The 11,595-nt window shown below is 40.2% G+C and overlaps 1 protein-coding gene across 5 annotated transcripts; it reads right to left on the bottom strand.

Moving 5' to 3' along the window:
* Positions 1 to 589: 589 nt before the first annotated feature.
* Positions 590 to 10,936, bottom strand: sytl1 (synaptotagmin-like 1). 5 transcript variants are annotated; one of them, XM_067613207.1, is made up of 16 exons: positions 10,749 to 10,935; positions 9,795 to 9,892; positions 8,683 to 8,806; positions 7,248 to 7,399; positions 7,025 to 7,145; positions 6,894 to 6,945; positions 6,764 to 6,800; positions 6,624 to 6,664; positions 6,311 to 6,421; positions 5,998 to 6,164; positions 5,793 to 5,895; positions 5,393 to 5,554; positions 4,967 to 5,045; positions 4,752 to 4,851; positions 4,311 to 4,516; positions 590 to 1,664 (listed from the first exon to the last, which is right to left on the bottom strand). In XM_067613207.1, the coding sequence occupies exons 3-16, from the start codon at positions 8,802 to 8,804 to the stop codon at positions 1,522 to 1,524; spliced, it is 1,596 nt and encodes a 531-aa protein (XP_067469308.1). In that variant the 5' UTR covers positions 8,805 to 8,806; positions 9,795 to 9,892; positions 10,749 to 10,935; the 3' UTR covers positions 590 to 1,521. The 5 variants fall into 5 exon arrangements, with proteins under 5 accessions (XP_067469308.1, XP_067469309.1, XP_067469310.1 ...); XM_067613208.1 differs by having other exon boundaries at positions 10,754 to 10,935; XM_067613209.1 differs by lacking the exon at positions 10,749 to 10,935 and adding an exon at positions 10,204 to 10,225.
* Between the last annotated feature and the right edge of the window lie 659 nt (positions 10,937 to 11,595).

Here is an 11,595-nt window from a genome sequence, read left to right as displayed (position 1 = left end):
AAGGATCTTAAAGATCCCCTCCAGACATGTTTGAAGACATTAAAGAAATACTGTTTGAGTAATAATTTGTTAAAACTACTTCCTTGAAAATTTCTAAAATTACATCTACTCCTTCTCCCTCAAAATCTAGAATCAATGAGTATGCAAATATTATTAACATCAAAAGTTTAACTACTGGATGTAAATATGTCTCCTACTTCACTATAGAGTCTATTCTCAGTGTTCAAGTTTCCACATCACACATGTGAGCTGCATGCTGGACCCTGATTGGCTCCAATATAGTTATGATGTCACAACTCATACTTGCAGGCACAGATTTAAGATGAGCAAAGAGAAACTTTCCCCTTTCAGCAGATGAATGTGAAAACAGCCTTCTAGTGTCAAACTCTGCTCTTACATCATTCTGCACTGTGACGCTCAAACATTCAACTGAAGGAACAAGAAGAAAAACACATTTCTGGCTGAATAAATAAAGCACAGCACAGGGACTGGAGCTCATCATCTGGTGTCAAGTCAACTAAAATAAGATGTAACTGAAATGACTTCACATCTAACAAGATTCAATGATGAAAAACCTCAAACTCATGTCCCTTATCAGGCTTTTATTTTGGAGCTCAAAGCTCTACTTCCTGTTTTATTTTTGTTTTGAGTCTATTTTTTTAAAGATCGCCATCTGCTGGACAGGAGCTCTGACCCTCATAAAAGCTTTGCTCCCCTGTTTATTAATGATGCATGTGAAGATTAATACATCACGTAAATCAGTTTAAGTGAGGACAGACTACATTACATTGTCTTCTCTTCTGATGCTCTCGACCTTATTCCTCATTGTCCTTTCTGCAATTTGCATGAAAAGTACACAGAATAGGTACACTGTATGACCACAAGATGGTAGTCTTCTAATACATCAAAAGGAATATTAAACATATACATCTGCAGGCCATTTCTATCCTATCCAAGTGCAGTAATGACACACAAAAATCTCTCCATTATCTCTCTCTCTCACAGTTGGTTGAATAATTAGAATAGATGTTCTTTCAGGGTGAGTGTGGTTAGGCCTGTTTTTCCAGCATGCTCGAAAGTATTTCAGAAGGTTGTGACTGAAATAATCAGGTGATTGTAAAGGATGTAACATAATAACTTCATTCAGTAAGCAATGAAGAACACTAAAGTATTCATTAGTTCAGGTTTGACATTTAATTAATAAACTATCATGAAATCACTTCAGTAAGATAAGACAACAACTAAACCAATACATACAATAAAACATTTGATATGCAGACAAATTTGGTTTCAAAACTAAATACTAGATTTATAATCTACACCATTAATTCACAATATTGCACCCTTACTGACTCCTGTGTTTGTATGTAGGAAATAGGAAAGTATGTAGGAAATATAAGGTGTATGTGTGTCATTGTGACAGAAAGGTTAAATGTGCTGAGGGTGTCTTTTCAGTCCATTACATTATTTGAACAGTGTATGAATGTATGTGTGTGTGTGTGTGTGTGTGTGCAAGGTGCGTTAGAGAGATCGGTGTGTGAGGTTAGTTCTGATTGGTAGTGTTGCATCGATCCAGTGGTTTGGGTTTTCAATCATGGAGGTCCACACTGCAACCTCCTCTTCTGTGGAGTCCATCCAGCTGACGGCCTCTCCGTAACTCAGACCTGCCGATGAAAAAAAACGCACATTGATGTTTATCTGCAACCCACATTCTGAGAAATGCTGCTTCATCTAATGAGGCCATAGAAACCATACCAACATTTACATGATTGCATGCTCACTGTCTGAGCATACATTGTATTTCCTCATTTTATTCTTGCATAAGACATAATTATTATCTATAATAAAAGGCTTTGTGTCAGTGTTCATGTTTTGTCAAATCATAGTCACAGCCAAGAGCAACAACAAACCAACCAATCAACCCAGGAACTCATAGAAGTATATGGAACATCTGTCTTCAAAAGAGTACAATTAATCAATTAGTTGATCAACAGAAGTAGTCAGCATCTATTTTAATAATCAATTCATCACTATAGTAATTTTTAAAACAAAGAATCTCCCAAATATTTGATGGTTGCAAGGTTCTCAAATGTGAGAATTTGCTGTTTTTTCTTGTTTTACATTATAGCAAACTGAATATCTTTGGGTTTTGGACTGTTGGTTGGACAAAATAAGACATTTGAGGACGTCACCTGGGATTTGTACACATACAATTAAGTTTGAATATCTTTATTGCACATGTTTAAATACAGTTATTGCACATGTCATCATGTTTAATTTCCACTATGTTTGATCATTCTGCATCTTACCATGTAACCTTTAACTGAGACAACTTTAGCTTGACTACATACTGAAGTACTGTCAATGTAACAGAAGAATTCATTGAACGTCTATCTTGGTCTTTGGGAATGTGAGCAGAACATTTGCTAACTGTTAACTATTTAGAAAGGCCAAGGCTAAAATGGTGCGTCAGAGGGTAACAAGGCTGCCACAGTATTTTAGATGAGAACAAAACCAGATAAGGATGTTTACTGGAAGAAGCAGCCTTGACAAGAGGGAAGATTTCCAAGGTATAAAAGGTGTGAACAGTTTTTCATCTGTGTGAACATTACAAACTAACTTTGTGCTGCTCTGAGCATGAACAAAGTGTGACAATACTGTGAGAGGGTCTTGTTCCTCTTTGTCAGAGTAGAATTGCAAAATTTGCCACGAAAGGTTGTGGTAAATTGTAATGAGCATTTTTCACTATTTTTCATGTCTAACAGACCAAATGATTAATTGATTAATTTAGAAAGTAATGGCAGATTAATCAATAATGAAAAAAAAAAGTTATTTACAGTGCTAGTCTTCAACAGCAAACCCTCATCGAAGTCATTACTTCACATCACTCTACTGATATCATCTTCCTTCAGGAAACCCACAATGAGACAGAAACTGTTGCTCTGTCAGTGTTTAGATCATCAGTACTACACAGTCCAAACCAAATACACAAATAGCACTGTCAACGCTAACTACTTCACAACAACTAAATTAGCTTAAGTCGTAATTGTTTTTCACATTGCTCACATACTGAAAACATGTTACCTAGTGACACCCACATCACCCCATCCTGCTATTTACAGTATGTGACAGATATCAGCAGCCACAAGTCTGACAAAGGTAACATTGAGATGCTCTGTAGGAGCCCAGAAATGACCTCACTCTGATGACACGACCATCTGAAATGCTTGACATGCCAACGGGACAAAATGCAGTGAAGCAATGGACTGAAATATTGTTACCTTACCACTCCAAAACACCACTGTAGATGAAGCAGAGAACAGCTTTTATAGCACCATCAACAAAGCTGACTATAAAACTAAAATGACCGGGCAGTTGACCGCTTTAATGTCTCATATCTTGACGCAGAAGCTGAATTTTACCACCCTAACAGGAAATGCTGGAGCTTCATCCATCATCTTGTAAACCATTTGTCATATCAAGTCTCCAGTCACTTACTAATTTATAGTATAGAAAACACCCAAAGATCAACATATGAGTGAGGCATTTACAAAAGCAAACTGTCAACAACAGCCCTTCTGAGGTGCAGAAATGGAGAAATCTCTGTACTCTGCATCCCTCTAAAACAAATCATGAGTAGAGAAAAAACTCCCTGTGTAGACCACAAGGACTGCAGCACAGGAGAATAAATACTGTCCCTGATCACCAGTACTGACAGCTTCTTTCAGAACAAAGTAAAGATACAGTAGAAGTGTTTTTTTGAAAATACATTTTTTGGCAATTTTTATGATTGTTAGCTAAAAGTAGCGAGATGCCAGGAAATGAGAGGAGAGAGAGCAGGAGAATGAGATGCAACAAAGCCAGACATGAACTGGGGATGTTGCGCTTTAATCCCTGAGCCACCAGGGCGGCCATCTTCAGTGTTCTGACAATAGGGTTCCCACTTCACTAGGTGTTTAAAGCATAATCCACATCTTGACATAATTAAAAGTACCTAAAAGTCTGTTTTTATACTTTTTTTGCCAACTGTTTCAGCTTCCTGAAAGCTTGTATATGTGCTACTATTCTTGAGAAAAGTTCAAAAGGAAGTGATGCATTTTCTGTTTATACAAGGAAAAAAACAGTTGCTCATCAGCAAAAACATCAAAAACAAGAATCTGCCACTTTAGGAAAGACTACAAGCTTTTGTTTCCAGCCTGAAACATGATACTAAAGAGTCAGGCTGAGCACGTGTTATTTATTATATGCAAATGCAATGCAATGCACTTTATGCAAACATAAATAAAACTGTCAAAATGTACTTGTCTCACCAGTTCCACAGCTAAGGCGAACCCCTCCTAATACGTGCATCTTTAACCCTTCGCGTTGCCAGACAGTTAGTTCAGCACAGGCCTCTCTCAGGTCGCTGGTGTGGAAGCCATCGTACACCATGGTGTGGTTGTAGGTGGGGCTGATGGAGCGCTTCACCACCCGCGTCTTCTGACCACTCTGTCGACTGGCATCTGGGAGTATGTAGCTTGAGGGGTGTAGAGTGTGATTATGAGCCAAACCAGGACTAATTTGTTCAAGATTGAGATTGTAATTCTGGTAATAGACTAAGATATTATGATCATAAATATGCGTGAAATGGAGAATCATGATAAATCACAAAATTAGACATAATGGACATCTGCAGTTTTGCATATTTCTACAAATTAAATTGTTTCCAGGACAGAAAATTGATCAGGAAATATGAGGCAAAGCTGGCACACCTTCTAACAAATGAGTCTATAGTGCCTCCTTTGTTGGATAGGAGACCTTGAGCTTCCCGAAGCCAGATGTGGAGCTCTCCTGTTAGAGGCAGACCACCACCTTACCGCATGCAGAAACACACACACACACACACACACAGAACATATGAGACTCAAGTGATCATGGTATTGAGGTAGGACATAATGTGCATCCATGATAAGTGTGCTCTGCTCACCCTCGAATCCCTCTGGGATGAACTTAATAGAGAGTATGACAATCCCACGATTGCTAATTGACTCTGGATTTAAATGAACCTGTAATGTGAAGGTGAAGGGGGAGTAGAAAAAAAAGAAAAGATAAAAGAAAAGACACAGGAAGGAAAAAGACAGGGGCAGAGAGGCAAAAGTGTGGAAGCAGGAGAAGATTAAGGTTACATAAAACCTTAGTTGAAATTCACAGCATGTCCTCATCTCCCTTCAGCTCTCCCAGACACAAGAGACACTCCTTCCTGTATTCTGTGTCTCTAAAACTGCTGCTACACAGAGACACAGATACTAAACAAACGTAAATGCAGGCATCTGGGAGTATTCAAATACAAATGCAAATTTATATGTCTACTTCAGTGTGTATTTCTTTCCATGCGAGTCAATTCTGTCCCCACCCGTGGCTGCAGGTCCTGCCAGAGTGGCTGTGTGCAGGTCCAGTCCCAGAGGCCCAGAGCCACCTCCACCTCCCCCAGAAACACATTCCTCCCCAGGGGTTCAGCGTGCCACACAGACAGGTTCAAGGTCCGGCTCCGCAGCTCACCGATACGCACCTTATACTGTAAGATGAGAAGGAGTCAGACAGTTAAAAGAGACTTGTTGAGATATACCATACAAACATTGTTGACTTTAAAGTTGGGAATTTATTAAAAGGGTATCTTCAAGATTGGAGAAATAACTGGAGACTGTGGGTCATGTGGCAGGACACGTGGAGGAGAGCTGAGGACCACGTGGCAGATGGGGGATTTCTGTGAAGGCTGCCACTTTATGTAATATGTAAATGAGAGAGTTTCTCACTCGGAGCGTCTGATCATAGACTGGGTTTTGTGTCTTCTTCTTCACTGCAGTTTTCTTCTTGCTGTGACTCGACTTATCCGGCAAGAGATAGGTTTTAACGTATCTGTGAAACATGCACAAACACACACACGCAGATTATTTGACTGATTCTATATGTGGTAGTGTTGTCGTGGTATATGTATACACGCATTCTCTAAACACTTACGGGTCCGAGCGGTTCTTGCGTGCTATGGCGATGTCCTCGCAGCGATGCACTTTGACTTGCAGTTCCTCCTTCTGCGTGTCATAGACCAATGAGAACTGGATGCGGCCCCTCACCTCCACCACTCCGAAATCCCCCGAGCTGAATAGACTCATCATGCTTCCACTCAGCTACAACACACACGTAGAACAGAGATCAGCTCCTGCGTCATTGTCCTGAGCTGAGTCATCTTGCGTCGCTGGATGGTCAATTAATCAAATGTGCGTGTGTGCCTGCACGTATGCGTGCGTGCGTGTTTATGTGTGTGTGTGTGTACCGTGTAGCTAGAATGAAGGCTGCTGGCAGAGCTGCTGGTTCTCAGAGATGCTGGCTCTGTCAGGCTGCTGCTCAGAGAGTCAGTGTCCCCGTTGTGACCGTCAAAGTCTTCCTAAAAGCACACACACATTTCTCAGATACAGCATCACATTTAATCACAATTTCATTGATTTAGATATTTAAATAACTGAAATTTGGACTCAGTTTCAGGTAAAAGTCCATGGACAGGAGGTGGAATAGCAGCTATTCAAAGGGAGTGTTTACCAATCGTAAAGTTGTAGTTAATTATGAACGTGGGTGTGTGTTATAATCACCTCAGGTTCCTCTGAGTGGCCATTACTTCTCCTTTCGTACTCTACAGCAGAACAATGAGTTGTTAATAATAATAATGATGATGATGATGATGAGAGACAGCTGGCGAGGTACAGAGACAGTGAGAGAGAAACTTTCATACCTTTGGATGAGGAGGAACCACTTCTATGCTGCAGACTCTGGAATTGAAGATGATATTTATTGATATTTAGATGATTATTCAGGAAACTTTTTCAAGCATGGAAAAGAGAAACGAGCATGCGCACACAGACCTGTGCGACAGGAATTTTTGTTGCGGGTGTCGGTTTCAAACTTCCTTGACTCCTGAAAGCACAAATTGAAATTGGAAAATGCAGCTACACACAAATGTTACAACTAATGAGGTAATTTTTGCCTGACTAACCCTCCACTCTCCTCATCCTTGCTCTCCTTCAGTCTCCTCTCTGCCTCAGGAGATGTGTTGTTGTTGTGAGAGGTTTCCTTCGTCTCTCCATTGAACAGTCCAGTCAGAGACACATCTGTTACTATGGAAACAACCACAGAGCCATCACTGGGATATCCCTGTTACATAAAGGAAACAACCACACTGGTCAACAATATTGTCACTGCATTAACTGAAAAATAACCTTTGCCCTTTGTCTTCCTGTGGCATATGGTGGCGTGGACGAGGTCGCAGCCAGACGTGCAGCTGCGATGGCGTTTGCTACGCTCCTCGCTGAACCATGCTCCCGTCAGAGAGCGCAGTCGCGTTGCGTCTGTCTCTGTCTGCTCGAGGATCCTGTAACGTTGACACAGGGCCAAGTTAAATAAGCAAACAATCAATCTCCTGTCTGCAAAAGTCAGCTGATGTCAAACAAGAGGGTTTTATAGTTTTTGCTGTCGCTGGTGTCCTGGAACTTACTGACACGCAATGAGTTTAGTGTAAAGAAAACACACTCTTAAAATTTCACTTGCCTGATATCTATGTACAACAACAACAAGATGTCTCATACTCTTTTCTCTTTGATCAATCCTCCATCCTGATATTTTAAGTAGAGCTGAAACAATTAATCAGTTAAACAATTAACTGATCTACAGAATTTTTTTGCTAATTGATTAATCATTTAAGTCAATTATCAAACAAAGATGCCAAACTTCTCAAATGTGAGGATTTGCTGCTTTTCTGTTCTCTATATATCATTATAAATTAAATGTCCTTGACAAAATCTCTCTCTCCTCATTATAATGAAAGTAGTTGCAGATACAATCTAAGACCCAATCTAAAGATCAATCAAAACAAGCACCACAAACAGGATGATTATTAGACTTCACTAACAAAATCAGTGTTTCTATGGGGCTTTCTGACCATGTGCTCAGCTATCAACAGCGTTTCTAGCTGTACATACAGTTGGCAGTAATAATTTCATAGTTGATTTAAAGCTCAGTGAGTAGAGCAAAATAACTTGAGTGCTGATAATGAGATCGCTCCTGCACTCATTAAAACTTTATTTATAAGAGGTCTTAAACTACAACATACAGATGAGTGACGAATTAAAGGAAAAACCCGCTTAATGAGTGGGGAAATATAACATAACAAATGTCGATGCATCTTTACACGTGTACTACAGGATACAGTTAAGGCATCAACATCCTGCCATGATCTCTGACTTGACTGTGACTGAAAGTCAATACAAATATATTCTGAGTCATCGCCTTTGTCCGATGCTGAAACATTTCTATCCTGAGTGACACAAGGAGTCACTGAGTGATTTGATGAGTATGAATGATGTGAGTCATTTGCTGTTTGCTGTGACCTTTACAGTCACCAGATCTAAACAGTGCTCTCCATCATCAAAACTCCAAATCAGGAAATATCAAATGTTATTCATTACTCCAGTCGAGTTCAGGGATTTGCAGGATCAATGCCAAGGAGCACTGAAGCCATTCTGCCGGCTTGTAGTGGCCCAACACCTTACTGAGACATTTTATGCTGGTTTTTCCTTTACTTTGCCACCTGTCTGTATGTTAGTGTTAATTACAGAGCAGAACTGTCACCTAAAGTGATAAATAGTCACCTCTGACCTTACACGTCCTTCATCACGTTGACGCAACTCCAAGTCACGCTGTAAGACCTGCAGGATGGCGGACTGCTCCTCTTCTGTCAGGTGGCTCAGGTCAAGAGAGTCAACCCGCTCCCCCTCCATCCCTGAGTGAGAAGTGAAATCACAACCCCTACATGAATATGTGGTGACTGTTAATCACTAATTACACTGTGTCCTGCTGGTAACGCTTAATGTCGTACCAGCGTATAAAATAAACATGCATTATGTTGCTGTTTCATTATGATACATTTTTTTAAAAAGCACTGAAACCTAAACGATGTCTAGTGTACGACTGGTATAGTTTCAGCAACTTGGAGGTTTAGCTTTTTAAAATTTTGTATCACATGTCAATAGCTGTTAGTAGTTCTCCCACCAAAGAGTAGGTTTTCCCTCTCAGATTATTTTCATTTGAATATTTTTTAGGCCTGAAGAGGTAAAAGTATCCAGCTTTTCACATGAAACAAGCACACATTAAATAAATGTTTTAAAAAAAATACATTAGTTTGTGTGGCAGAAGTATCTTTTGTCTTCTTTCCTATCCTGTAAATTACCTCGACACCCCTCATATTTATCTTTTGACCCCTTTGGAGAGCTTCCCCAGTTTGGGAAACACTGTGCTCAGTACACTTTGAAATCCTGTATCCTCCAGTTGATCTGGTACCTCAGTGGGAGAGGACACATGCTGTGTCAGGTAAGCTATTCCTGTCTGCTTCAATGACTTTCATCCCTTCCTGCTTCAAATCCTCTCTGCTGTAGGGCTGCAACTAAACATCATTTTCATTATCAATGTTCTGTCCAAATAACAGTCTAAAACCTAAAAATATTCATATCATATATGAAAAAGAAAAGCATTAAATCATGTCCCCCTTCACTCAAATATGTTTTTCTTCTTGTTCCAACAGTTGGATTTTTGTGCAGAATAATTTATGTGCAGAGTTTGACACTAGAAGGTTGATTTCACTTTCATCTGCTGAAAGTGGAAAGTTTCTCTGTGCTCATTGAAAATCTAGTTTTAAGGGGGTGAGCCTACAAGCAAGATTTGAGACATCACAAATAGTTTGGAAGCCAATTCTGGTCCAATATTCAACTTACACAAGTGTGATGTGGAAACTTGAAGTCTCCAGTGCACAGACACTGATAATGGACTTTACAGTGAAGCAGGAGACATCTTGTGTCCAGCTGTTAAACTTCTGAAATGAAAAATATTTACATATTTATTGATTCTGGAATATTTAACGAGAGTAAATGCAATTTTAATGATTTTAACAAGATAATTTAACTTTTTTGTGGCAAAAAACCATATTAGACACGAATTATTATTCAAAGTAGAGTGTTTCATATATTTTCTGTGGATCGACTCATCATTGCAGCTCTACTCATCTATCAACTGTCTAATAAAACAACAAAAATGCAAATAAATGTTCATTTATCACTTGTTCTGTCACTGCGGCGTGTTTTTAAAAAAGAGAAGAAAGCACACACGCGTATGGAACAAACTAACCTGCAGTAATATATTAATTTCTTTGCGTGAGTGTGTGTCCACATCCTTGAGGCTTGTTACCGCTGAATAATTAACGCATGCGCAAAGAGGTTCTACTGTAAAAGTTTGTCAAACAGGATACAGTGCAACCAGACACTGCAACTTTCACAACCTGACACTTAAACCCAACCACAAAATGTAATAGTATGTATGTAATACATGACATAAGATATATTACAGTTCTTTGCGTAATTGTTTTTGTAATGATTTTGGCTGTGATGCGCTCATCTGCAGTTTACTGTACCTTTAACACAAGGTGAGACGATTTTAAAGGTTTAATGTTACATTCATAACATAACTGTTGAAGTAGTCAGGTCATTATTAACTACATGAAGTTTCCCTTTAGGAAAGATAGGCCCGTGCGGCACTTTCCTCATCATGAACACCGCGAGAGAGAGGACACCTGTCGCCACTTTTTACCTCCTGGACCAAAGGTTAAACAACCATTCATTTAAAAACACACACAGAGAAAAGCATTTAAAGAAAAGTCAAACCAAAACTGTTACCTTACTTGACAGCTTCCGGCAGTTGCATCTGTGAAAAGTTTGGAAAAAAGTAGTCCAGAGTGCGGTGTGTGTGTGTGTGTGTGCGTGTATGTGTGTGTGTCGTGGTCTGTGTGTTGAGTAAACGGTGTGAACACGCCCTGCGAAGTCAGTCCGCACAGAGGCTGCACTCAGCTGTGAGCAGAGCATGAGGCGGAACAAACAGAAAACACAGAGAGGGAGAGTGGCTGTGTGTGTGTGTGTGTGTGTGTTGGAGCTTCAGATTGATACGGTGTGTTTGCTTGACTGTGTGATATGACTCACACACACACACACACACACACGGATGTTTTACCAAATGGCAGGGTGGAGATGGGATGTAACTTTATTGTCACTGTCCACACCTGCTAAATACACACACTCGGCCGCGCGCGCGCGCGCACACACACACACACACACACACACACACACACACACACACACATACATTATACATATACAAACATTGATCTATGCTTGTTTTAAACCAGAAGAGAGAATAGCCAGCAGCACATGAGGCCGGCCTCAACTTCGGTGTCGATGATGTGTGGGTGTGTGCTGGACTTCCCTTTCTCTTTGGAAATGTGTTTGTGTGTGAAGGGGGAGGGTGGAAAAAGACCTGTATTCAGTCCTGTCCTTTGTCAACAGACTTGGACGACAGCCATAGTCTACCCAGTTGGGAAACTTTTTTGTGTGGGCCTATTCAAGCCTTTAGGTTCTGGCTCAGACAGCGACTGGTGCATCCAACCAGCCACCCTGCTGCTCCCCTAAAGGCCTCCATCTACACTCCATTCTTGCTGCATGCTGGGATCTTTACTGGGTGGTATATAGG

The sequence above is a fragment of the Thunnus thynnus genome, chromosome 15 (genome assembly GCF_963924715.1).
Source record: "Thunnus thynnus chromosome 15, fThuThy2.1, whole genome shotgun sequence".
Classification (NCBI taxonomy): Eukaryota; Metazoa; Chordata; class Actinopteri; order Scombriformes; family Scombridae; genus Thunnus; species Thunnus thynnus.
This window is presented reverse-complemented; position numbering and strand designations above follow the sequence as displayed.